General features: G+C 40.5%; 1 protein-coding gene across 1 annotated transcript in view; it reads right to left on the reverse strand.

The window, feature by feature from the left end:
• Nucleotides 1–22409, reverse strand: part of IREB2 (iron responsive element binding protein 2) — a 53253-nt gene extending 30844 nt beyond the window's left edge. Inside the window, exons 1-3 of the mRNA XM_006044383.4 lie at nt 22258–22409; nt 20689–20778; nt 2182–2347 (exon numbers count right to left, since the gene is read on the reverse strand). Of these exons, the coding sequence (XP_006044445.2) occupies nt 2182–2347; nt 20689–20778; nt 22258–22276 (275 nt within the window). The 5' untranslated portion in view covers nt 22277–22409. The remainder of the gene's footprint in view (nt 1–2181; nt 2348–20688; nt 20779–22257) is intronic.
• Between the last annotated feature and the right edge of the window lie 4638 nt (nt 22410–27047).

Raw genomic sequence — 27047 nt, forward strand, 5'->3', positions numbered from 1 at the left:
CAACATTTTTTAACCAAGTCACTTCATCTACTGCGAAAAGATAAAACTATCCAATCCAACTGTGGAAGCGGGGATACTTGTTCAGAGACTATTATAGTCATAGTCCAGGTAAGTGAGAATGGGGTTAGAATCAGAACGGAGGTGTAGATGGTAAAAAGCATTTGGATTCAGGACATGTGTACTTCAAAGGTAGAGCTCAGAGAACCTGCTGATAGACTGGATTATGTATGAAGGAAAGAGTGGAAGCAAGGTTAACTTCTAGATTTTTGCTCTAAACAGCATTATTCACTATGATAGAAAAAACTTGAAAAGGAGTAAGTGAGGGGGCTGGGCAATGACGTTTAGGACATATTAAGTCTGAGAAGCCTATTGGCTATGACAAGTAGCTTATTGGGATGACAAGTAGGCAGTTGGGTAGAAGCAGTTTTTAAAATAAATGGCTACAGGAAAATAAGCCTCTAATTTTTTGAAAAAACTTTTAATTTAGCATTGGAATATAGCCGATTAACAATGGAGTGAACAGTGAAGGGATATATGTGTGCGTGTGTATGTGTGTATCCATTCCCCCAAACTTCCCTCATCCAGGTTGCACATAACATTGGGCAGAGTTCCATGTGCTATACAGTAGGTCCTTACTGATTATCCATTTCAAATATGCAGTGTGCACGTGTCCATCCCAAACTTACTCTCTCTTCCCCTCAGCAACTGTAAATTTGTTCTCTAAGTCTGTTGAGTCTGCTTCTAAGTTCATTTGTTCATTTCTTCTTAGATTCCACTTATAAGGGATGTCATACGATACTTCTCCTGCTCTGTCTGACTTACTTCACAAGTGAGACAAATTGCTTTAGTTTCAGTTCAGTTCAGTGGCTCAGTCGTGTCCGACTCTGCGACCCCATGAATCGCAACACGCCAAGCCTCCTTGTTCATCACCAACTCCCAGAGTTTACCCAAACTCATGTGCGTCGAGTCAGTGATGCCATCCAGCCATCTCATCCTCTGTCGTTCCCTTCTCCTCCTGCGCCCAATCCCTCCCAGCATCAGGGTCTCTTCCAATGAGTCTACTCTTTGCATCAGGTGGACAAAGTACTGGAGTTTCAGCTTCAGCATCAGTCCTTCCAATGAACACCCAGGACTGATCTCCTTTAGAATGGACTGGTTGGATCTCCTTGCAGTCCAAGGGACTCTCAAGAGTCTTCTCCAACACCACAGTTCAAAAGCATCAATTCTTCGGCGCTCAGCTTTCTTCACAGTCCAACTCTCACATCCATACATGACCACTGGAAAAACCATAGCCTTGACTAGACGAACCTTTGTTGGCAAAGTAATGTCTCTGCTTTTGAATATGCTATCTAGGTTGGTCTTAACCTTCCTTCCAAGGAGTAAGCGTCTTTTAATTTCATGGCTGCAATCACCATCTGCAGTGATTTTGGAACCCAGAAAAATGAAGTTTCCCCATCTATTTGTCATGAAGAGATGGGACCAGAAGCCATGATCTTAAGTTTTCTGAATGTTGAGCTTTAAGCCAACTTTTTCATTCTCCTCTTCACTTTCATCAAAAGGCTTTTTAGTTCCTCTTCACTTTCTGCCATAAGGGTGGTGTCATCTGCATATCTGAGGTTATTGATATTTCGCCTGGCAATCTTGATTCCAGCTTGTGCTTCTTCCAGTCCAGCGTTTCTCATGATGTACTCTGCATATAAGTTAAACAAGCAGGGTGACAATATACAGCCTGACGTACTCCTTTTCCTATTTGGAACCAGTCTGTTGTTCCATGTCCAGTTCTAACTGTTGCTTCCTGACCTGCATACAGATTTCTCAAGAGGCAGGTCAGGTGGTCTGGTATTCCCATCTCTTTCAGAATTTCCCACAGTTTATTGTGATCCACACAGTCAAAGGCTTTGGCATAGTTAATAAAGCAGAAATAGATGTTTTACTGGAACTCTCTTGCTTTTTCGATGATCCAACAGATGTTGGCAATTTGATCTCTGGTTCCTCTGCCGTTTCTAAAACCAGCTTAAACATCTGGAAGTTCATGGTTCATGTATTGCTGAAGCTTTAGTTTAGAGAAGGGAAATTTTAAAATTTATAAATGAATCTTCACAATTAAGAGACATCTAGGAGTATGATTCCAGAAAGAAAACGCTCTGAAAATTCATCATGAAAAATAAACCTACTACTCACGTAAAATCTTGAAGAAGAACACGGGCAGGGAAAAAGGGCACTTCAACATTGCTCTGTTTGGTTTTCCAGTCTAAAATGTTCATAACATCTTCCTTTTTCATTAAAAAGCCATCACAATTTCGCACAGCAGCTTCCAAGAGGACCCGTATCGAGTAAGGCAGAACATCTGATTCAAGAGAAAATATTACTATTAATAAGGGAATAATCTTAACTACATATTGTAAAAATTATAATAGCAAAATGTCAGATAAAGACACAGATGTACTGTTTCTCAATTTAAAAAATTTTAGTCAATAAGAAATAACGATTTGATGAGAGTACAGGGAATTATAATATTCAATATCATATAATAAACTACAATGGAATATAATCTGAAACATATAAAACTGAATCATATATATAAAATTGTGTATACCTGAAACCAACAAAATACTGGAAATCAACTATACTTCAATATAAAAAAAGTTTTTAGTCCAGTAAACAGGAAGTAAAACACCATTCTTGTTAATATGAGGCTTTCTATAAATCTGACTTTCCTGTATGTAAGCTGAGACCCTGAAAAAGCAGATATAAAGCCTTCACCTATACTTTAATAAAATAACTGGAAAATTAATTAATTAAAGAAAACCTTTACACAAGAGCTGCACTAACTTGGGCATATAAGATTGACAAATACTTACTTCAGGAAAGACAGAGAAAAACTGAAAAGCACAGATAATTAGAATGAATACAATAATGAAAACATTTCTGTTAAAAAATTGTTAAATAGTTTGTAATAAATTTAAAAGAATCTTTATCAAAAATAGTTAAGGTTTAAAAATAAATCAGGGTGCTTAAGTGAGCAAAATTCATTTCACGAAAATTGTCATTTAACTCTTGATTACTAGTTTAAGAATACTAGCGAGAAATAAATTTCAATATTTAAAAAAATTTTGATCATATTAAATTCTCACAACAGATTTTGCCACTTGAAAGTATTTCCTTAGTACTGAAAGGAAAGACTGAATCAGTATGAAATTAAGGAATTATGCTAAGCCACGGTAACCCACACAATGGATTACTATGCAGCTGTTTAAAGGAATGATAATCTCTAAATGCTAAGAAGTGATCTCCAGACTATATATTCATTAAGAGAAAATTAATGCAAAACCATGTTTATAATATATACCTTTACAGTAAGAGTAAAAAAGCAAGTATAAGAATATGATTGTGTTAAATATAAAATTAAAAATTATATAATTTAAGTGTATTATATCTAATTTAAAATATTATCTATTAAAAATGTAATAATGTACATACACCACCCCCCCCAGAAAGAACAATGAAAAGATAAACTAAAAAAAACTCAGTATGTATTCAACACAGTATTTTGGTTGCACAGTATTTCGTTGTGGAACATATACTAGGGGCAAAAACATCCATAAAGAAAAAATTATATTCAGTCATTAGTATTGTTATCTGCAATTTTGAAATTCTCATATATAAAAGAAGAAAGTAAAAAGTTACTTTCTAAAAAAAAAGAAAAAAAAGTTACTTTCTTTTTACCATTTTTACTATGGTTGGAACCAAGATTTAAGAGTAATGACACAAGTGTAAAATCAGAGTAGCTAAGTTAAAAAAAAAAAAGAAAAAACCTTACATTTTAATTTGTATCATCAGTACAAATTCATGATTTTTTTCTTTAAAAAGACATGTACTGCTTACCTCTGATCAATGAAAATGCCTAAAATGATGACAATCCAATAGTAATGAACCGCTAGCAACTCAGCCTACTGTTTCTAAATACTATTTCCCATTATAAAAAAAAGAGTTCCTTGCAGAAATGATTGGTTCCATATTGGGGAAAGGACATGCACAAAATGAGCCTGGAACATTTGGTATCAGAAACCAAAGAAGTTATCAAAAGCTAACAGGGACACTAATGGGTGAATCTGAGCAATAAAATGAGTAATGACTGTAACACATTAAAATATATCAAATATATAAATAGCCCTTAGTTCATAATGACTCTTTTGTTACAGAGAATACTCTGAAAACTGACAAAGAGGGGAAAATAAATCGTCAACCCCATCTTTCCTGATTTCAAGTAACAAAATAGTTAAGAAGATGAAGTTTCTTGTAATAGAAGAATTACAGCTAATAAATGTAGAAGGGCAGTGATATAATTAGAAAAATCACCAATGTGAAGCATCTAATGAAATAATAGATCTATACAAGGATCATAAGTGGATGATAAAATCATGAGGTAATATATGAATGGGGAACTTATAATGGATGGATCAAGCTGAGAACAATTACACCCAACTCAGCATCACCAAAAGTAGGACATTATAGATGTTAAATGCCTTTTGATTTAACAAGAAGTACAAGCCCCCAACTATGAAATATTCTTTGCAAAAATAATACAAACATGAATCTAATCAAACATCCAGTTACCAATAAACATGGGAAATAGTACGACAATAAAATGAAACCATGAAGAAGCAATCAAATCTACAATGTAGTACATTCTACAGAACAAAGAACCTGTTTTTTTCAACATAAAAATGGCACAGAAAAAAGAGAGAGGATGAATATTTTTATTAAAAGAGATTTAAGAAACTCAAAGACCAAGTGCCATGTAAGGACCCTATTTGGATACTGTGTGAATAAACCAACATTTACATATTTCTTATATAAATATATAAGAATATACTTATATAAGAATATATTTATACCAGGGAATTTACATTAAACCAGAGAAATGTGAATATGGACTGGATTTTAGAGCATAATAAAGAATTATTGTTAATTTTGTTAGTTACAAGTCCTTTTGTACATCAGAAATACATACTGGAGTACATTTACAGATTTTTAAAAATGGTGGAATATTTGAAACAAAAGATTGACAAATGTTGACAACTGACAAACACACGGTGGATTATTATGCTATTTTCTCCCTACTTTTATGCTTGAAAATTTTAACACACACACATTAAAGCATAATAAAGTTGTAAGTAAAGAGGATAAAGGACTACATAATCAGAAATACTAAATTCAAAGCCACTATTTGCTATCTGCAATAGGTATGACTTTTGGAAAGTGACTCAAATTGATGCATTTTCTCATTCAAAATGGGGATGCCAGCTACACAGCAGATGTGAAGAATTCACCTTACTTCATCATCTATCTAGTACATGTAAAACCCTCTAACAAACATATGACAAATAGTAAGTACTTAACAAATATTCATTTCCATTTTTCCTCAATCAAAAATAACGAAGCCCCACCCCCACCCCCACCCCGCCGCCTCCAAACCAAGAGGAATTACAGAGGGGACATTTTTACAACAGAACATTTGGAAATAACAAGAAGTAAAATTTATCACAGAAGCCAACACACAAAATTAACTTTGGTTAATTATTCTGGAAAAATAATCTCCTCAGGAAGCTTTTTTGTTTCAAGTATCTTCATAAAAAGCATTTTGTCAGATTTCTAGCTGCTGCTGCTAAGTCGCTTCAGTCGTGTCCGACTCTGTGCGACCCCATAGATGGCAGCCCACCAGGCTCCCCCATCCCTGGGATTCTCCAGGCAAGAACACTGGAGTGGGTTGCCATTTCCTTCTCCAATGCATGAAAGTGAAAAGTGAAAGTGAAGTCGCTCAGTTGTGTCCGACCCTCAGTGACCCCATGGACTGCAGCCTTCCAGGCTCCTCCATCCATGGGATTTTCCAGGCAAGAGTACTGGAGTGGGGTGCCATTGCCTTCTCCAAGATTACTAGCAAAATACGGTAAAAATAAACACCAGTAATTATCTCCACTCTCTCCTGAAATCCACTAGGGTTAACAGTAAAGAAAATTATAAACCCACAAGAACAAAGAAACAGAAGCAAAGCTAACAAAAATTTTGGAAGATGGTCCTTAATTGACTGGTAATAGACTGAGCAGATGGAGAAGGCAATGGCATCCCACTCCAGTACTCTTGCCTGGAAAATCCCATGGACGGAGGAGCCTGGTAGGCTGCAGACCATGGGGTCGCAAAGAGTCAGACACGACTGAGCAACTTCACTTTCACTTTTCCCTTTCATGCATTGGAGAAGGAAATGGCAACCCACTCCAGTGTTCTTGCCTGGAGAATCCCAGGGACGGGGGAGCCTGGTGGGCCGCCGTCTATGGGGTCGCACAGAGTTGGACACGACTGAAGCGACTTAGCAGCAGCAGCAGACTGAGCAGAACAGAGAAAGCCGAAACTAAATGCCCACAAAAGGAAAAGGCGATCAGAAACAAAGACTAGGAATCAGGATAGCCTGCAATAAAAGAGGAATGTGAAAAACTAGAAGGCAAAATCCCTTCAAAATCCCAAGTGAAAATAACTTTCAGCCTAGAAATCTGTAAATAGATAAACTATCAATTAATTAGGCAAGGTCTCTGTACAGCACAGGAAACTCTGCTCAATGTTATGTGGCAGCCTGGATGGGAGGGGAGTTTGGGGGAGAGTGGATACACGTCTATGTATGGCTGAGTCCCTTTGCTGTCCACCTGAAACTATCACAACATTGTTAATCAGCTATACATACTCCAATACAAAATAAAAAGTTTTAAAAAAGAAAAACAGCCAAGCAGTGACAAATTAAAAAAAAAATTAGTCAAGTTCTCAAAAACGTACTTCTCAGGCACCCTTATATAGGAAGCTATCAGGATATGGTCTATAAAATAAGGAAGTGGAGAATAAAAAATCATGGAATTTAGGAAACAGTCTAACATAAGAAAGAGCAGAGACACTTCTAGGGCAATACTGTAAGCCAGCCACAGTGCAGTCAGCCTCAAATGCAGCAGAAAATGAAGTCCAGATGGTATGCTGCCAAGAGATGGGGAAAAAAACTAACTGATAGATTACTTGGTTATACCAGGAGTTTAGTTCTTCTGGAGAGCATGGAGATGAATTATCAATAAGGACACAGAAAACTAAGCAAACAAAAAAGGACAATCATTAATTCCAGAAAAAAAAATACACAAAGTTGTAGGAGAAACGAGATACAATCGTCATTTACTACATGGACTGGTTGAGAATATTTATAGTTATAAGTACCAAAATCACTGCAGATGGTGACTGCAGCCATGAAATTAAAAGACGCTTACTCCTTGGAAGGAAAGTTACGACTAACCTAGATAGCATATTAAAAAGCAGAGACATTACTTTGCCAACAAAGGTCCGTCTAGTCAAGGCTGGACGGTCATGTATGATGTGGGAGTTGGACTGTGAAGAAAGCTGAACGCTGAAGAATTGATGCTTTGAACTGTGGTGTTGGAGAAGACTCTTGAGAGTCCCTTGGACTGCAAGGAGATCCAACCAGTCCATCCTAAAGGAGATCAGTCCTGGGTGGTCAATGGAAGGACTGATGCTGAAGCTGAAACTCCAATACTTTGGCCACCTGATGCAAAGAGTTGACTCATTGGAAAAGACCCTGATGCTGGGAGGGATTGGTGGCAGGAGGAGAAGGGGACGACAGAGGATGAGATGGCTGGATGGCATCACCGACTCGATGGACATGAGTTTGAGTGAACTCCAGGAGTTGGTGATGGACAGGGAAGCCTGGCGTGCTGCGATTTATGGGGTTGCAAAGAGTCAGACATGACTGAGCGACTGAACTGAACTGAACTGACTGAATATTGTTTTAACCAAAATTGTAACTATATTAGGAAGAAGTACGTGGTATATACGCAGAAGAAAAGTGCGAAATTCTCCTTTTCCACAGCAAAAAGTTAGTAAAGTCTAAAACTGAAAGATCAAGAAACAGCTATATAGGCAAGGGTATTTAATAATATGGAGGAAATTATGAAAAGAAATGACCAAAAGGATTAAAAATAGTATTCTCTGCAGAATAAAAATTTGGGGCAGAGCTACTCTTTTGGTTATAGTTTCAGTGGTCTTACTGTTTTTTAACTCTCCCATTTGAAAACTAGCATTAAAGTAAAAAGCAATTATCAAATAAAGAGTGTGCTAAGTGTGGACATTTTGTCATTAAGGAGTACTAACTTGCAGATCTGTCTAATTTCATGATAACTACTAGAGGCCCACAGCAAGGAAAGATGCAAACAAACACCTTCTCCCACAAACAAAACAATTTATTTCTTATTTCTCTCTGCAGTTACCAGCCTCCAAGATGATACCAGTAATCTTCACCTCTCAGCATTCATGTTCTCACACAACCTACACTGAAAATCAGCTGTTTGTGTTACCAAGAGTATGGCAGAGACGACAGTGGGGTTTTCTTTCTTTCTTGCATTGAAGTACAGTTGATTTACAATGTTGAGTTAGTTCCTGGTATACAGCAAAATGACTCAGATACATACACACACCATTATGGTTTATTGTAAAATACTAAATCTAGTTACCTATGCTATACAGTAGGTCCCTGTTGTTTATCTGTTTTATAAATAGCAGTATATATCTGCTAATACTAAACTCCTGATTTATCCCTCCCCCGTCCCCTACCCCACTGGTAACCATAAGTTTGTTTCTATGTCTGTGAGTCTATTTTTGTTTTGTAAATACGTTCATTTGTATCATTCTTTTAGATTTCATATACAAGCGGTAACATTCTGTACTTGTCTTTCTCTGTCTGACTCACCTCCCTTAGTATATATGATAACTGCTAGGTTCATGACAGTGCATGACTTCTAATGCTAGGTTACAAGTATTTCAGCATCAGCCTTCTTCTCTCGGATGGCTCACTCTGGGAGAAACTGACAGTCTGTTTTAAGGACAATCAAGCAGCACTGAGGAGAGGCTCATGTGGAATAAAACTGAGGCCTCTGTGCCAACAGTAAGCCCAACTTGCCAGTCATGTGAATGGGCTGCATTAAAAGCGGGTCCTCTAGCCCAGCAGGCCTTTAGATAACTGCTGCCCCAACTAACACCTAGCTGTAACTTCATGAAAGATCCTGAGCCAGAACTATTCAACTAAGACAATTTTTAATTCCTGACCCATAGAAACTGTGGGATAATGTTTACTTAATGCTTTAACCACAAAGCCTTTTGATTTAAAATGTATTATGCAGTAACAGAAAACCAATACAATTTTCTTCTTCAACTTTTTAGACAGTAACATCTATAGTTATTCATTTAAGATCTACTATGGCTGTATATTGTCACCCTGTTTATTTAACTTCTATGCAGAGTACATCATGAGAAACGCTGGACTGGAAGAAACACAAGCTGGAATCAAGATTGCCGGGAGAAATATCAATAACCTCAGATATGCAGATGACACCACCCTTATGGCAGAAAGTGAAGAGGAACTCAAAAGCCTCTTGATGAAAGTGAAAGTGGAGAGTGAAAAAGTTGGCTTAAAGCTCAACATTCAGAAAACGAAGATCATGGCATCCAGTCCCACCACTTCATGGGAAATAGATGGAGAAACAGTGGAAACAGTGTCAGACTTTATTTTTCTGGGCTCCAAAATCACTGCAGATGGTGACTGCAGCCATGAAATTAAAAGACACTTACTCCTTGGAAGGAAAGTTATGACCAACCTAGATACCATATTCAAAAGCAGAGACATTACTTTGCCAACAAAGGTTCGTCTAGTCAAGGCTATGGTTTTTCCTGTGGTCATGTATGGATGTGAGAGTTGGAGTGTGAAGAAGGCTGAGCGCCGAAGAATTGATGCTTTTGAACTGTGGTGTTGGAGAAGACTCTTGAGAGTCCCTTGGACTGCAAGGAGATCCAACCAACCCATTCTGAAGGAGATCAGCCCTGGGATTTCTTTGCAAGGAATGATGCTGAAGCTGAAACTCCAGTACTTTGGCCACCTCATGCGAAGAGCTGACTCATTGGAAAAGACCCTGATGCTGGGAGGGATTGGGGGCAGGAGGAGAAGGGGACGGCAGAGGATGAGATGGCTGGATGGCATCACTGACTCGATGGACGTGAGTCTCAGTGAACTCCGGGAGTTGGTGATGGACAGGGAGGCCTGGCGTGCTGCAATTCATGGGGTCGCAAAGAGTCGGACACGGCTGAGCGACTGATCTGATCTGATCTGATGGCGTATGTATCAAGGTGTTTTATATACATTACCTCATTTAATTCTTAAAGTATATCTATAGGTGGATACTCCAGAGCCCTAATAGCAGAGACTAGCTACCTCGGCTTCTTCCTACTTTACACATAAGCCTAGATACCTCTGGATTTATCCTTTTCCCAATTAAGAAGGCAGCTGTGGACCTCCTCCTACCAAATGCCAACTTACTATAGGAGCTCTGTATGCAATTCCCAGTTACACATTAGGACTCATCTGAGATGAGTCTAACAATTTTCTCACCTTTCCTCTCCTTTTCTATCCTTCAGCTGGATTTTTCCCATCATCATTTAAAGTTCCTAGCTCTAGTTTCACACAAACTTGTGTACACAAGTACACACAGTTTCCAAGTACTGCTTTCTTCAAACTCTCAACCAAGTTTTTTGAGTCCCTCATATTCCCAATGTCCACTTTCCTACACATTTCATCTTATACTTCTAAACTTCAGACCAATTTTATACTTCTAAAAATCAGACCAATCTGATTTCTCAAATATCAATGAAAGAGTTCTAACTAGAATTACAATATCTTCTCTACAATATTCAACGGAGCTAACAATTTCCTCCTCTTTGAAACATTCTTTTTCTACTGACTTTCACAATACCATTCTCCATGTCTCCTATCTCACATTTCTGCACCACTTGCAAGCAGAAGCAATGACTGGCTTTGTTCCAGACTGTCTTTAAAAAGATGTTAATATAATGACTAGCCTTGGGAGATAAACACAGTGTCTCTTATTGGAGCAAAGGGCAGGCATGCTACCGTCCGTTGTGAAAGATTTGGGTTCCCTAAGTCAGATTTCTTCTTCGTTAACACAACCTCGTGTGCAGGTTTTACCTGACCCTCTTCAACAAATGCTGGTACCAAGCACACCGCTTTGCTATGGGTAATAAACTATCCATTGTCTCTGATCCAACAGTTTTGTGTCTTCTGCCAGCATTTAGGAAACTGTCAGTTTAACTTGCAAGGAGAGCAAACTGTTCGCTCCTTTACAGTTCTTAACATTTTCTGGCAGCCCTGTTTTGGTTTCCTGGCCGACCTCTACTCCTTTGTCGTTGTTAAGTCACTAAGTCATGTCCAACTCTTAGTGACCCCACGGACCCCATGCCATGGCTCCTCTGTCTACTATCTCTCGGAGTTTGCTCAAATTCATGTCCATTGAGTCAGTGATGCTAACTAACCGGCTCATCCTCTGATGCCCCCTTCTCCTTTTGCCTTCAATCTTTCCTCTACCTGATCTTCAAATGTAGGAGTTCTTCAGAGTTCATATCTAGGCTCACTTCTTTTCTCACTCCATACTGTCTCCTCTTAGGAGCTTCAATTGATCCTGTGGCTTCAACATACCCTCTCCACAGTAATACCAAAATATTCTTCTGCAGTCTAGGTCTGTCTCCTGAGCTCTAGAACCATGCAGCTAACTGCCTCACACACATCTTTACTTGAATACTGGTATGTGCCCAAGCTCACTAGTACCTAAACAGGACTCAGTGATCTTCCCTCTGCCCTGTCCCATATCACTATCATCTTCTGTGTTCCAAAGCTCAGTGACCAGCACCACCATCCACCCACATGCTTATGCCAAAGCATCTAGGCATCATCCTTAAGTTATTTGCTTTTCCCACCATTTTGACATATGTACTGAAGGTTCAAAAACAATGGTGGATAAAACTGCTGGTGCCTTACAGGACTCAGAGCAATGGCACCAACTGTACTTGTACTCACTGTATTCTTCATTTTCACTGTATTGTTCACTTTCATACAAAATACCAGGTTCACTTAAGAATGTCCTTGATGAAGCAGAGAAAGTATTAACTGTATTAAATCTCAATCACTGAGGTCAAGTCTCAATATTCTGTGTGACAACAATGAAGTGTATAAAAGCATTTCTGCTCAAAACCAAAGTACAACAGTTGCTTGAGGGAAAAACACTTGTGTGACTGAATTACAAGTTAAATTAGCCAGTTTTCCCAAAGAATGCTATTTTTACTTGAAACAACAACTGACAAACTCTGGTTATTCAAACATGGATATCTGGCAGACCTTTTTTCAAAAATGAATGAAGTAAGCCTGCCTGTCTCTTATCTAGTCCCATCAACGTCTACTCACTATGTGCACTGAAGATCTTTGAGAAATAAAGTTTCACTGAGTTATACAGATCTGTCAAATGCAGACACATTTTATTATACAATATATAAAAAATGCAGACATGCATCTTTATTAGTATCACCACAGCCCCCCTTTAACATGGGCACCGAGAGCTCCCAGGCAGCTACGCACTCTGAAAGACTCCTGCCTGTGCCAGTACCTGGATCAAGAAACTCCGCACAGAACAGCCTTTGTCTTGCCACTGCCTGCACTCTCCCTGAAAGCTGCCTGCAGGGTCACACAATGAGCAGCTGCTTCTTCTGCAAGCCCCCATGTGTCCCATGACTCTGAAGGACTCTTGCCCCCACCAGCATCTGTTATCCATACACATCTCCACACCACCAGATGCGGCTTGCCTGGTCCCCTGCCTGATTGAGGATGGCCTACTGCTTGTGCAGCAACTCCAGACCAGCTCCAGCCTGACCAAAGCAGCAAATGTCTCTGCTATCTAATGAGTTAAACCACAACTTCTCCAGTGATCTCTGACTCGCTTCCAATCTGCTGTTCCTTGGGTATTCTCTGTCAGCCTTACAGTAACATATAATACAGTATTTCCGAACATCTTACAGTTACTCTTGCATCACAGTTAATAATTATTTATATTAAATTTCCCTTTCCATTACTAAACTGTGTGCTTTCTTAAGCACAAAGATACCATCTTAGCCATCTTTCACTCACCAGGAACATGTCAGTACTCCATGCTAACTGAATGAATTAAACAGGGTTGTTGAGAGATACATGCACCAAGCAGAAAACTGGGCTGGATTAATGCCACCTGTTCTAACCAGGAATTTCTAGAATCCTATCAATCTGGAAAGCTAATCCTTTAAGGATAGGTAATCAAAAAGGCACCTGGGGAACCAGAACAAGCTGGTGACTTAAACTGAAAAAGTACAACAATGTGTGTTATCATATTTCTGAAATGAACTGATAACAATACATATTCTTTTGATCAATTACTCAGTAGAAGATCTAAGAGGTGGTTCAACCTTTAAAAAAAAAGATGCTGAGGCCTGCTGTTTTACATGGGAGGCAGCTGATGAAAAGCATCTCCAGGACTGCAGATCTTACCACTGAAGGTTAAGTGGCTGCTACCAAGATTAGGCAATGTAATGCATCTCTCAGTGCTGGGCTCAGAAACTGGCCTACAGATACGTTTTGTTTTACATAGAGTTTTAACATTTTAAAGTTCAACTGCCAACATTGAAATATTAGAGATTTTTTTAAACAGGAAAACCCAAATTTCTGGCTCCTTAAGATAAAGAGAAAATTTTATAACTCCAATCTCACATTTTTGCTGGAACTGAGTAGCATTTACTCCTTTATATAGGGCATCTGCTCTCCAGTGTAACACAATTACAGCCAGAGCCACTCCGCTTGTATATGGTGCCTCTACAGTCCTGTAAGCACGAGCATACAACCCCCAGCACAGCAGTTTTACACACACAGGCTTTGGATTCACAGGTCTCTGTTCAAATTTCTCCTCCACCGCTTATTACGTAATACTTAGGAGCAGTATCTTGGCCAAGTGGATAATAACAGAACTTATCCTAGAGTGAACACAGTAAATAATAAACACTAACTAGCACTTTATTAATGCCATTAAATTGGGAAACAGAATGGTATTAAGGGGGGTGGACACTGGTCTGAAATCAGAAGATACAAGTCTAAGACTAAATCTTCTCACTTAGAAGATATGTGATCTTAGGCAATTTATTCAGATTTTTAGTCTAATTTCTTTATCTGCATAAAACTATCTCCCCTGCCAACCACAAAGCAATGTGGTGAAGACAGATAATGTAAAAGGGTTTTGTTATTTCTCAAAAGTGATCATTCCAGGTTTAAACAGTAGATGGAGAAATTACCCATAGAAGATACCAGTATTAACAATAGGCTTTAGGTAAACTAAACATGAAAGAGTAATATACTGAAGACTGAAGCAAGGAGAAATTACTCAAACACTCTAGGCCTGCCTAAAGCCTCATGGAGGGTATCTTTGGAGTCCAGACTAAGAGAGTAAGGGGACTGGTAAGAACCTGCTTGAGTAGCTTTAGGGTAAACCTAAAATCCCTGTTCAAGGCCAGGAGCCTAGAGAAAAGATTAAGAAACTGTTTTAGAAGGCCCTGTAACCCCAGGTCTAAGAGGTGGTTCAACAACAATGATTTTGCAACAGGATTAACTCACCCCCATGTCTCATTAGTCAAGGTATTGTTTCTCTCTCCCTAACCAGTACCAGGCTGGATGGGATTGATTTCCAATAAACAACTCTGACCTTTGCTGCTGTTGTTTTAATTTTGCTATGGAGCACCTAAGAAGGCGGAAAGAGAAAACAGATTCCTGCTTCTTTAAGATTTTTCCTTGGCACTCACTGACAAAGGTAGAGAAAACCAAACAAAACAGTATCTATTATTGACAAAGGTACAAGCAAACTCACTCTTCTCATCTGCTCCTGGTAAGCATGTGATCTTGCACTATCTGCTAACACAACAGGCGGACTTCACGGTGCCTGTCCAAACTGCCAGCTGTGGAATGGAGAGTGCTCAGTGTCCCATTACCTCCCTGGCTATAGCACTGAAGCAAGAGCCAACCCCTTGGCAGGTCAATGACCAATGGCCTAGTGGAAAAAATACACTAGGACAATTAGATTCCTCTCTCAGGAATTTGCAGTCAGGACACAGACTGAACCAGAAAGTTGTTAAGCACTAAGCTAGAGACAGAGGCTGCCATTTGTGGCCAGGTATCAATGTAGCAAGCAAAGGCAGCTTGTCTGCAGTGAAGCAGAGGGAGCAGAAGAGTGGAGAGGGGTCAGGAAGCGCTGAGAGGAACATTAAAGAGCTCTCTTAATTCCAGGCCCACTGCCCATTTTCTTGAGATACAGCCACCTTTCATTGCCTGGGAGCTCTGTAATATCAGAATAAATCTTTCATCACTTGAGCTAGTGGGTGTCTGTTCTCTGCTACCAAAAGGACCCAATCTAGAACAGAAACTATCTACAAAAGCACAGTTAAAACCAACAGACCACTGGACAAAATATGGAAGGCTGGTGAATGCATGGTTATAGATGGAATAGAATCACATTGTGCTAAGTCGCTTCAGTCGTGTCCGACTCTGTGTGACCCCATAGACGGCAGCCCACCAAGCTCCCCCGTCCCTGGGATTCTCCAGGCAAGAACACTGGAGTGGGTTGCCATTTCCTTCTCCAATGCATGAAAGTGAAAAAGTGAAAGTGAAGTCGCTCAGTCGTGTCCGACTCTTAGCGACCCCATGGATTGCAGCCTACCAGGCTCCTCCATCCATGGGAGTTTCCAGGCAAGAGTACTGGAGTGGGGTGCCATTTCCTTCTCCAATGCATGAAAGTGAAAAAGTGAAAGTGAAGTCGCTCAGTCGTGTCCAACTCTTAGCGACCCCATGGACTGCAGCTTACCAGGCTCCTCCGTCCATGGGAGTTTCCAGGCAAGAGTACTGGAGTGGGGTGCCATCGCCTTCTCCTGAATCACATTAGGTAAAGGTAAGCCTTAGCAAGTTATGCCTTGTGTATAAACATTATAAGCAAACTATTTCATTGCTTACCCAACTTACTGCCCTTTCCAGAGTCCATGGAAGAGACAAGATTAGAAAACAAGGATTTGTGCTTCTGTCAGTAAGATAACTGACCAGCAACAGATGTCTGATTTGCCCAGTCAAACTATAGGTTAACTGTAGTCACTCAGCTGTGTCCGACACTTTGCGACCCCATGGACTGTAGTCTACCAGGCTCTGAGGAGCCTCTCAGTCCATGGAATTTTCCAGGCAAGAGTACTGGAGTGGGTTGCCATTTCCTTCTCCAGGGGATCTTCCCAGCCCAGGGATCAAACCCGGGTATCCCGCACTGCAGGCAGACGCTTTACCATCTGAGCCACCAGGGAAGCCCTTAAAACAATAGGTGAAAAAGTCATTTAGGGATATAGGCGTAGCGGGCTGGTAAGCCCAGCATAACATACAGAGAGGGCTGGCAGTGGCAATACTGTCTATTACACAATACCAGTAAGTAAAGTGGGCTACAGAGAGAGAAGACTAGAGAGCAGACATTTAAAAAGAAACAAGGGTAAAGAGAACAGGCAATCTCCACATGACAGAACGAACAGCCTCTGGCTTAGAAATTCTAGTTCCCATGAGGCCTGACTGAGCTTTCTTCCTTTGCCATTGGATGTCTGGAAACTGCAACAGCATCTTCTTTCTTGAATGCTGAGTTAAGTGAGTTTTTGTTCCTTATACTGACTGACGGGCAATGACTGGAAGAGACAGTACATATACAGTACAAGTGAAAAAGAAAAGTACCTGATGGGGATGGAGGAAACAATAATGTCAATCCAATAATGCTATATAATGAGCTGGCATCAAAACTTAACTACCTCACACACAGCTTTGTTTATAAATACAGAAAAGATGGTAACAACTTCAATATTCAAAGATCTGGTAACTAAACCATGAGGCTTTCATATAGACAATACTGTGCAGCCCTGAGAAGCTGTAGAAAAGTGTATATAACCCTTTTTACTCAAAACTCACACTCCCTGGTTCATAAACCACACAGACTGAGAGAGCAAAGGATACTTGTATTCAATGACAAACAAAGATGTTCATGATATATTAAATTAAAAAAGATTATAAAACAATATACACTGTATTTTTGTTAAAGTAGCATATTTACATATATTTATATATGCACATAAAAATGAAACTGTCTCTACACTGCTTATAATGTTTCTGTCTGTGATTTTCAATCCCAACCTAACTTCTTATAATCAATAAAAACTCTCCTAAAAAATTAAATACAGATTTTCTTTTGGAGATTATAAGGTAGGATTTGGAAAACCAAGTCCTAGCTCCACTACAGGATTGAGCAGTTCAACGGTTAAAAAGGAAGCAATTAGGAAGGAAAAGAGAAAGATGAATGAGATAATATGAGATAAAGAAGGCAGCCTGAGGCTTTATACCAGCCTGAAAGCCCTTTTGCCCAATAACAGCCACTTGCTAAAATATGTTTCACTAGAGCCAGGCCACTGTCTTCACTGCCCTCCTCCTCACTCATTTTCATTTATTTCTTCCATTATGCTTGCCAGTCATTCTAAATCCCCCAAGTGTTAACTGGCCTCTCTAATCCCTCTGCCATTCCAATCAACAGTGATTTCTCTGTTCCTGGGAAACAGGTATATTTTCAAATTCAGAGATCTACTTAAGAAAGTCACTCAAAATTTCTAAGGTTGTAGTCAGTGCACTCGAGTGCCAGGTAAACAGCTCCAGATGGTTAAAACAGCATTTTGCCACTAGTGAGATTATGTAAGTTTAAAATGTGATCAATATGCATGACGTGCATATTCCACTACTGTAAGGTAGTCGCCAAGTTGTGTCCGACTCGTTTGCAACCCCGTTTGCTAGTCCTGGCAGGACTAACCTGCCAGGCTCCTCTGACAATGGGATTTTCCACTCAAGCATACTGGAGTGGGTTGCCACTTCCTTCTAATGGGGATCTTCCCGACCCAGGGATCCAACCTGAATCTCTTGCACTGGCAGGCAGATTCTTTACCACTGAGCCACCCAAGGAAGCCCTTCCATAAGGATCCGTTGAGTATAAACTAGAGAAGCAAAAAGGTAAAATGGCAATAAAAAAAGCAAAAATCAAATAATTTGTGTTGTATTCTATCTAAGAACAGACTTAATAAAGCATTGTTAGTGAGTCAGATAGCCTAGGCTAGTTCACTCACCACTCACTCCCAACCACTTTTCCCTTGTCTTTCTCTATTGCAAAAGTCAGAAAACGAAATCTTTCAGGCTTTAAAGTTGAGAGAGGTAAGAAAATTTTGGCCAAGGAGATAAGCTCCTGGGGAGGGTTTTTCTTCCTGTTTTGCCCTTCCACCTGCTTATAATATGTACATAATGCCTGGAGGTACAACAGCTATTTGCAACCCCCAAAATGAAAGCAAACAGAAAAAAGAGAAAAGCCTAAGTCCCTGCTGATGTTGGTGCTATACAGTCCCAGTATGTCCACACCTAGACTTCTTATTAGATGAGAAAAATAAACCCCTATTTGTTAGAGTCACTGTAAAGGAGGATTCTGGTTCTTGCAGCTGCAGGCATTCCTGATACAGTTAGCAGGGAGCTTAGAAGAGTGTTCTAGACTATCTTTTCTCCCCAGCACATAAGACAGCCAGAACGTTTTCCCTTCATTAAGTTACTCATTACAACCATGATTCTCAGCCTGGTAGGTATCGGAACGTGGGAAGCAGAGAAGACAGTGGTCAGGAACTGTCGTGATCACCAAAGTGAAAGTGAAGTCGCTCAATCGAGTACAACTCTTAGCGACCCCATGGACTGCAGCCTACCAGGCTCCTCCATCCATGGGATTTTCCAGGCAAGAGTACTGGAGTGCGTTGCCATTGCCTTCTCCGGGTGATCACCAAAGCAATGTCTCTTAAGCACAAGTCTGGGAGGCCATTCAATTTGGTCCCTCCACAAAAATCCAACAAGGATTTTTCTGTTTTTCTACTCAAGTTTCTCCTTTCTTTCAATATCGATTCTTCCAAATTTTATTCCCTATTAAACACTCATTAAGAAATTATTTTGGTAACTATACAATAAACCTCTCATAGTAACCATTCTATTAAAAAAAACAACAACAATATCTTAACCCCAGAGAAATAAAACCCAAATTTCTGTTTTAAAGGCATTTATATATACAGGCGTTCTATTATTATATTTATCATGGTTATAAAAACCCTGGTACTCTGGAATTCAATTATGTACAGATGCTCACAACAGCTTATTTTCCAGAGATAATATAGCTCTTACACTATTGATCATTCTCTCAATGTATTTTATAGTTGTTTTGATTTCCTGCATTTGGGAAATACAGGCTATCTTCAAGGAGGCACATTTCCACAAATTATCCATAGAAAGAACTTATACTCAAAACTAAAAACATCCCCACATATGTTTTTTTACTTTACTAAACTATAAAATGTGGGTTAAGAAATTTCCAGGCCAGAATCACTAGATATTTGAGATAAGTGAAAGTCACTCAGTCATGTCCAACTCTTTTTGACCCCATGGACTACAGTCCATGGAATTCTCCAGCCCAGATCAGAATACTGGAGTGGGTAGCGTTTCCCTTCTCCAGGGGATCTTCCCAACCCAGGGATCGAACCCAGGTCTCCCACATTGCAGGTGGATTCACCAGCTGAACCACAAGGGAAGCCCAGATATTTGAGATAAGTACAGTGGGAAAAAAAAGATCTTTCTTGTATATAATCAACTTAGCTGTTCCCTTTTCAAAATTAATACAAACTCATCAGTGAAGAGATAAAATAAATGTGAATGAACAACACATGGCACTAAGAAAAGATAACCTCTCAAATCACAGCAACTAAATATGCAGAGTAAAAGATTTTGATGAAATGTTTATTTTTAAATGGCAACCTAATTCTCAGACAGGCATCTTCTCCAAAATACACTCTAAAATATCTAAATCTTCTCAGAATACACAAGAAAATACTGCTAGTCTAGAGTATAAAACCTACAGAAAAATCAAAAGCAATCTTCTTAACCAACACAAGAAGGGAAAAAACAAAAACAAAAAATCCCAAGGTTAAAGAAAACTTTCCAAAACTACAACAGATTTGGCATTTAATTTCTCTTTTCACTGAAAAGTCAGAAAAGAATAATCTAAATTACTCTTTCAAACATGTCTTCCCTTTAGTGGCCTGGTTGAGAAAGTTACTCAGTTGTCAATAAAGTCAAGGCTTCATCCAATACTATGGGGTTCCGCCAAATTCACTCTTCTGAGGCTTCAGTGAAAGGTTTGACCCTGATCAGGAGCCTGCAAAGGTCTGCCAAGAGGGCTGGTGCACAAGCCTGGGCAAACCATGCCCTGGTCAACAACTCAAATCAGTGGGCCCTATTGATGATTCCTAATAGAAGGACACTAGATAAAGAACTGTTGGAACTGTTCACTTGAAAAATTAAAATATACATTTAATAGCTCTAGAATATCATCAGTCAGGTTTTTATTGCTTTTAAAAATGTATTAGTAGTTTCTTCAGGGAAAGAAAAAATCATTACGAAACTAACTTAAGATTTGAAAATAAGAAGCTACGGTATGGGCTTACATCCTTCTCTCACGAAAGCTGTCCCAATGTTAGAGATATGTGTAGGTGTGCCTACTATGACATGGTGGGAATAAACTTAAAATTTCTTCAACTCAGCTTGACAAATGCATTTTTATTATTAGAAACTAAATAAACCCAAGAAAATGTAAGCAACATTACCATACTTGGTGCCTCCAAGTCTAGGAACATTGAAGAACTTCTTATGTGAACTGTCATTTAATGTTTCAATAAGGTACTCAAAGGCATATCCTGGGAAGAAAAAAAAAGAAAAAACCTTTCATTATACACTGTTACAAAGTGCCTTATTCAAAGTGAAAACACCTAGAAACCAGATTTGTCCAACAGAATTTTCTCCAATGGCACAAATGTTCTGTATCTGAGCTGTTCAATAAGGTAGTCATAAGACACATGGGGCCACTGACCACTTAAAACGTTGTTACAGTGACAGAGGAATCCTTTCAAATTTTATTTAATTAATTTAAATAGTCACATGTGCCTAGTGTCCACTTTACTGGACAGTACAACTCTAAACCATGACTCTGTCAAATAAAAACTGGCAAAATAATTAACTCCTGAAACGCGATAATAAAGAATACCTGGAAAGGGACAATAAGAATGATTTAAATGATGTATACACACGTTTGTGAAGACATGTCCTGAAAATTGCATAAATATAAACAGGGCAATTTGAGAACACCACAATTATGTTAGAACTGATTTTTTTAAAATAATCAAAAGATAGACGTTTACACAGCATTCAACAACATGAACAAAATCAAAAGCAAACCAAACAACTTATCAGATAAGACCCTAATAGGCTTTAAGCCTAAAGGTAAAAGTGAACAACAAAATATCTGGGTAAAATAGCAGATTTTCCCTAAAAGACCCGTCTTTCTGGTTATGCACGAATTGAAGCTTAACTACGAGGACCCACGGGTCTCATTTGAATGTGCCCCTGCTTCTAAGGTTCTTGGGGGAAGTGGCAGAGAGGCACCCTTGAGGTTACAGAACCTTGAGATCTTTTGTGCAGACTCACTGCGTTGGGTGGGCAGGACCCCCAACACTGTTAGGACCTTGGTCTGAAATGAGATGTGATAAGCACAGCCCACTTTCTGAGAGTACATCATGTTTTTCTTTTTCTGTTGAGGGGGAAGAGAGGAAGGTGGATGGTGGGGGAGGAGACCCAGCTCTGCAATAATTAATGGTCAGAGAACCGGCTGACCAGTGTTCGGCCTTGACCACCACTGACCCTGCTACTAGAGGCAAAGAGAGAGGGAGGGGCTTGAGTCTGGACAGCGGAATAAACAACTAGCTGCGTGAGACCCAAGCGATGAAACACTGGCCCCCATCCTCATCTCTTACAAATGGGGGCGGGGGAGGGCTGGGAGAAGATGGTGGGCCTTTCCTTGACCCTAGAGCCACTAAGGAATATCGGGAAGCGCTGGCAGCCAACAGCGGCGCCAACAAGCTCAGGACGCCAAGGGTCAAAGCCAGAGGCGGAGCAGACGTCCCCGGCGGGGTCACGCTGAGGGGCGAGGGCTCCGAGGCCGGGCTCTCGCGGCCTAGGCGCAGAGAGTGCGGCCCAGCAGGCAGGCCCCTGGGGAGCAGGACCTGAGCCCGGAGGGCCCCCGCGCCGGCCAAGCGACTCCGGGCGACAGAAGCAAAGAACTCGGAGCCCGGGTAGCGCGCGTCTCCACTGCCAGATCCAGTTGGCGGACTGAAACTAACCTGCACTTGGGGCGTCCATCGCCGGAGACCATATTATCCCTGCGGGGAGGGGGCCCGCGGGGGAAGGAGGGGGAGGCCGGGCGGGGAAGAGGGGGTTGGAAGGCAAGCGGACCGGCAAGGGAGGAAGGAAAAGAGCAGTCTCGCGCAAACACCGCGAGAGCCGCAGAGCCGGCCCCAGGTCTCAGCTCGCGGGATTTGCCTCCCAACTCTCGCGAGATCCTAGGACGTGGAAACAAAGAGAAGGGGGCGGAGCGAGGCGGAAGGCTAGTCTGCGCAGTAGCTTCTGTTCGCGCGATGTGGGGCGAAAGGCTGGAGAGGCGGTGGCGTAGGCGTCACTGGCTCTGCAGTCTTAAAGATCTGTTACATAGTTGTAGCCTCAAGTGTCCAGTTAAGGTTGTGAGGTCCAGCGGTGTATGGGCTCCTACAGGGTATCCGGTGGGGTGTATGTGTGGAGGAGGAGGAAGGTCGGAATTGGGACTCTTAAGAAAAACAACAAGGAGAACCGCTTTCTCCTGAAGATAAAGCTTTAGGTTAAATCTGTCACATGTGTAGCTTGTAGGTCTCTGGAGAGGGTGGTAGGACTGATAGGCACGTAAGAAGCGCTCAACTAATTGTTGAGTGAGTTTTCCTTACATTCTTGTAGCTTCAATTTCTCCCATTCTACTGACTTCTTCCTAGTGGCACCTACATGCTTAAGTCTCTATCCCTCCTCTGCCTCAGCTCCTCAAGTCCCTACGTTCTTGTCTTATCTCGTCTTATCTCCCGTTGGCAGCCAACTTTACGGAAAGAGCTGTTTGTGCTTGCCGTTGCCCTCCCACTCCTTATCCCTCTCCAATCTGCCTTTCACCCCCTAGAAACACCTCTGGTTAAAGTCAGCCACAACTCCATTTGCTAATCTCACGTTTCTCAATCTTTACTTGACCTCTCCCCTTGTTGAGAAATATTCTTCGGTCAGCTTTTGTGATCTCAGACGCCTATTCTTACTGTTATTTTTTTCTTCCTATCCTTTAAGGGTGCTCCAGCTCAGTCTCCTCTTCAGGCCCCTCCTTCTCTTCCCTAGCACGTCCCATCTTCTCCTTTGACTTCAGTGATTGTATACTGTTGCTTCCCTGTCTACCTGCAACTTAAACACAGCGCCTGAGCCCAGAGGTGTATATTTTAGTACCTACTACATGCCTCCACCTCCCACAGGCACCCAGACTCAAAATCGCCAAAATGGAACTCATCATTTCCTCCTTAAACTCCACTGCTCCTTTTGTATTGCCTGTATCAGTGAATGGCACATCAACCACTCAGTTACCTGTGCCAGATACACATCATTCTTGATACTGTACCCTCTACATTTAATCACTGATGCAACAAGCCCTGTGGAAGTAGACCCCTTTATGTGTCCTCTATTTATGTGGGGGCTTCCCAGGTGGAGCTAGTGGTAAAGAAACTGCCTGCCAATGCAGGAGATATAAGAGATGTGGATTCCATTCCTGGGTTTGGAAGATCCCCTGGAAGAGGGCATGACAACCCACTCCAGTATTCTTGCCTGGAGAACCCCAGGGACAGAGGAGCATGGAGGGCCAGAGTCCATAGGTCTCAAAGAGACACGATTGAAGCTACTTAGCACAAACGTACAGGTTAAAAGCTGACTCTGGGCTTTCTGTACCCAGCCATTTTAGATTAACATGTTATTATGGGCTTCCCTGGAGGAGGAAATGGCAATCCACTCCAGTATTCTTGCCTGGAGAATTCCATGGACAGAGGAGCATGATGGGCTACAGTCCATTGAGTTGCAAAGAGTCGGACACGACTGAAGCGACTTGGCACACATTTATGTACCTTTCTAACCATTTCTCCTGCCATCACCCAAGTCTAGATTTGAAAATTTCCTGTATAGGTGATTATGACAGTTATCCTCTCAAAAAGAGCCTAGGACACGAGTACTACCATAATCATCATTTTCATAATGATGAAACCAAAAACTTAGGAATGGTCAGTGGTTAGTTATCAAGTGACTGAGTCAGGACTTGATCTTGTATCTCATACCTATTGTTAATACCCTTTTTGGAAAACTTCCTTTAGGCAGAATCACTTCTATGTGACTCTGTAGTATCTCACTTGCTGTTCCCTCTTTATGAAACACCCTACTGTGCCCTATCCTGCTAACCCCATACTCATACTTCAGGTCTTAGTCCAAATATTTCCTACAGGAAATAGTCACAGCCCTGCAACCCCCAATTTGGGTTGGGAATGTGATGAAATGCTTCCCTATCTTCCCATAGTTCAATTAGATCTCTTTATTACACTCCGTTGTAATTGCCCATTTACTGTATTCTCATATCCTGGTTAGATATATACTTTAAGTTGCATGCAAGAGAATACCCAACTAACACTGGCTTAAACAATACAGACCTACAATTATCCACGGGTGGCAGTTTGAAGATTAGTGCAACAGATCAATGACACCATCAAAAACCCAGGCTCTTTCCTTGTTTTGGTCCCATGCTCCTCAGCAATTTGTTTTGTTTTTTATTTCTCAGACTTGTTGCCACCTGGTTGCAAGATGAGTGCCTCATACAAAAGCATCATGTTGTCCTAGAACTTCTGAAAGAGTGAGGGAAAGTCGTGCAGAGTCCCTCTCTTTTTTAAGCAAAGAAAGAATTTTCCTAAGGATTCTCCGCAGACCTCTCATTGAATAGAAATTAGACCAGTAGTTCTCCCCTCTGTCCCAACACCCCCTTTTCAAGACAGATATTTTGTAATATCTCCTTTACTATCCTGGCATGAAATTCATAGATAATATCATCTACAAAAACAAAAAATAATCTCTATAATAATCTATGTATGCCCTAATGGCAATATAGAGGAGAAATAAAATGAATTTATTAGAAAATAATATGTATTACAATATGCAGGCACACCGGCATATCTATACTATACAAAAAGATGTAGTCAGATGCTTGCACCTATTTATAATGATTTCACAGAACATATTTAACCAAATGTAGTCAATGTTTTTTTCTTTTATTTTGACATTTCAAAATATATCATGCAAAAATATATATCATGAATGTGTATGTATAATAAATGCATTTATATAATTATATATGTGCATATATATTGCAAATGACTATATTAAGTGGAGGCTAATGGAATGTATTGGTGACTCAAATATTATTTGAAGCACTGCCACTGCTAATTTTCTGGAATGATGAACAATTCTTGGCAAAGTTCCAAATAAAACAATAATCTCTCCTCTTTTAATAGGATATTTGCATTCCTGGAAAATTCAGAGTATATTAAAACCATACAGAAATTACCTTTGCAGTTATTTGTAAATGGGATTAAGGTCTAGGTTCAGATAAGTATACATGTTACTGTTTTTATGTTTGTGTGTGTGTTATTTACATGTTGTTACTGTTTTTATGTTTGTGTGTGTATGTGTGTTATAAATAAAACTGAGCACTGAAGAATTGACGCTTTTGAACTGTGGTGTTGGAGAAGACTCTTGAGAGTCCCTTGGACTGCAAGGAGATGCAACCAGTCCATCCTAAAGGAAATCAGTCCTGAATATCCATTGGAAGGACTGATGTTGAAGCTGAAACTCCAATACTTTGGCCACCTGATGCAAAGAACTGACTCATTGGAAAAGACCCTGATGCTGGGAAAGATTGAAGGTGGGAGGAGAAGGGGATAACAGAGGATGAGATGGTTGGATGACATCACTGACTCAATGGACATGAGTTTGAGCAAGTTCTGGGAGTTGGTGATGGACAGGGAAGCCTGACGGGCTGCAGTCCATGGGGTCACAAAGAGTCGGACAACTGTGTGTTATCTCTCTGAATATCTGGCAGCATGTTCAGTGGGGGAGGCTGTCTGATTCTTCGTTGTGAAATTCTTTCCTATGCAATATGGGAATCTCATCCATTAGTTGCTAAAAGTGCTCCCCTCCTATGGTGACAATCAACACACCTTCCCATTTTCTGTTGTGCATTTTTTAACAGCTTTATTGAGATTTAATTCACCCATTTAAAAACCTTTTTATTTTGTGATAATTGTAGGTTTGCATGCAGTTATAAGAAGTAAAGGAACTAAAGAGCCTCTTGAGGAAAGTGAAAGAGGAGAGTGAAAAAGTTGGCTTAAAACTCAACATTCAAAAAATGATCATGGCATCCAGTCCCATCGCTTCATGGCAGACGGAAGGGGAAAAAGTAGAAGCAGTGACAGATTTTCTTGGGCTTCAATATCACTGCCGATGGTGAGTGCAGCCATGAGATGAGAAGATGATTGCTTCTTGGAAGGAAAACTATTACAATCTGAGACAGCGTATTAAAAAGCAGAGTCGTCACTTTGCCGACATAGGTCTGCATAATCAAATGTACAGTTTTTCCAGTAGTCGTGTATGGATGTGAGAGTTGAACCATAAAAAGGTCTGAGCCCTGAAGAATTAATGCCTTCAAATTGTGTTGGTGGAGAAGACTCTTGAGAGTCCCTTGGACTGCAAGGAGATCCAACCAGTCCATCCTAAAGGAAATCAGTCCTGAATATTCATTGAAAGGACTGATGCTGAGGCTGAAGCTCTGATACTTTGACCACCTGATGGGAAAAGCCAACTCATTGGAAAAACTCATTCCCTTGATGCTGGAAAAGATTGAAGGCAAAAGCAGAAGGGGGAGATAGAAGATAAAATAGTTAGGTAGCATCGCTGACTCAGTGGACATAAATTTGAGCAAACTCCAGGAAATAGTGGAGGACAGAGAAGCCTGGTGTGCTACAATCCATGGGGTGGCAAAGAGTCA

The sequence above is a fragment of the Bubalus bubalis genome, chromosome 20 (genome assembly GCF_019923935.1).
Source record: "Bubalus bubalis isolate 160015118507 breed Murrah chromosome 20, NDDB_SH_1, whole genome shotgun sequence".
Taxonomy (NCBI): Eukaryota; Metazoa; Chordata; class Mammalia; order Artiodactyla; family Bovidae; genus Bubalus; species Bubalus bubalis.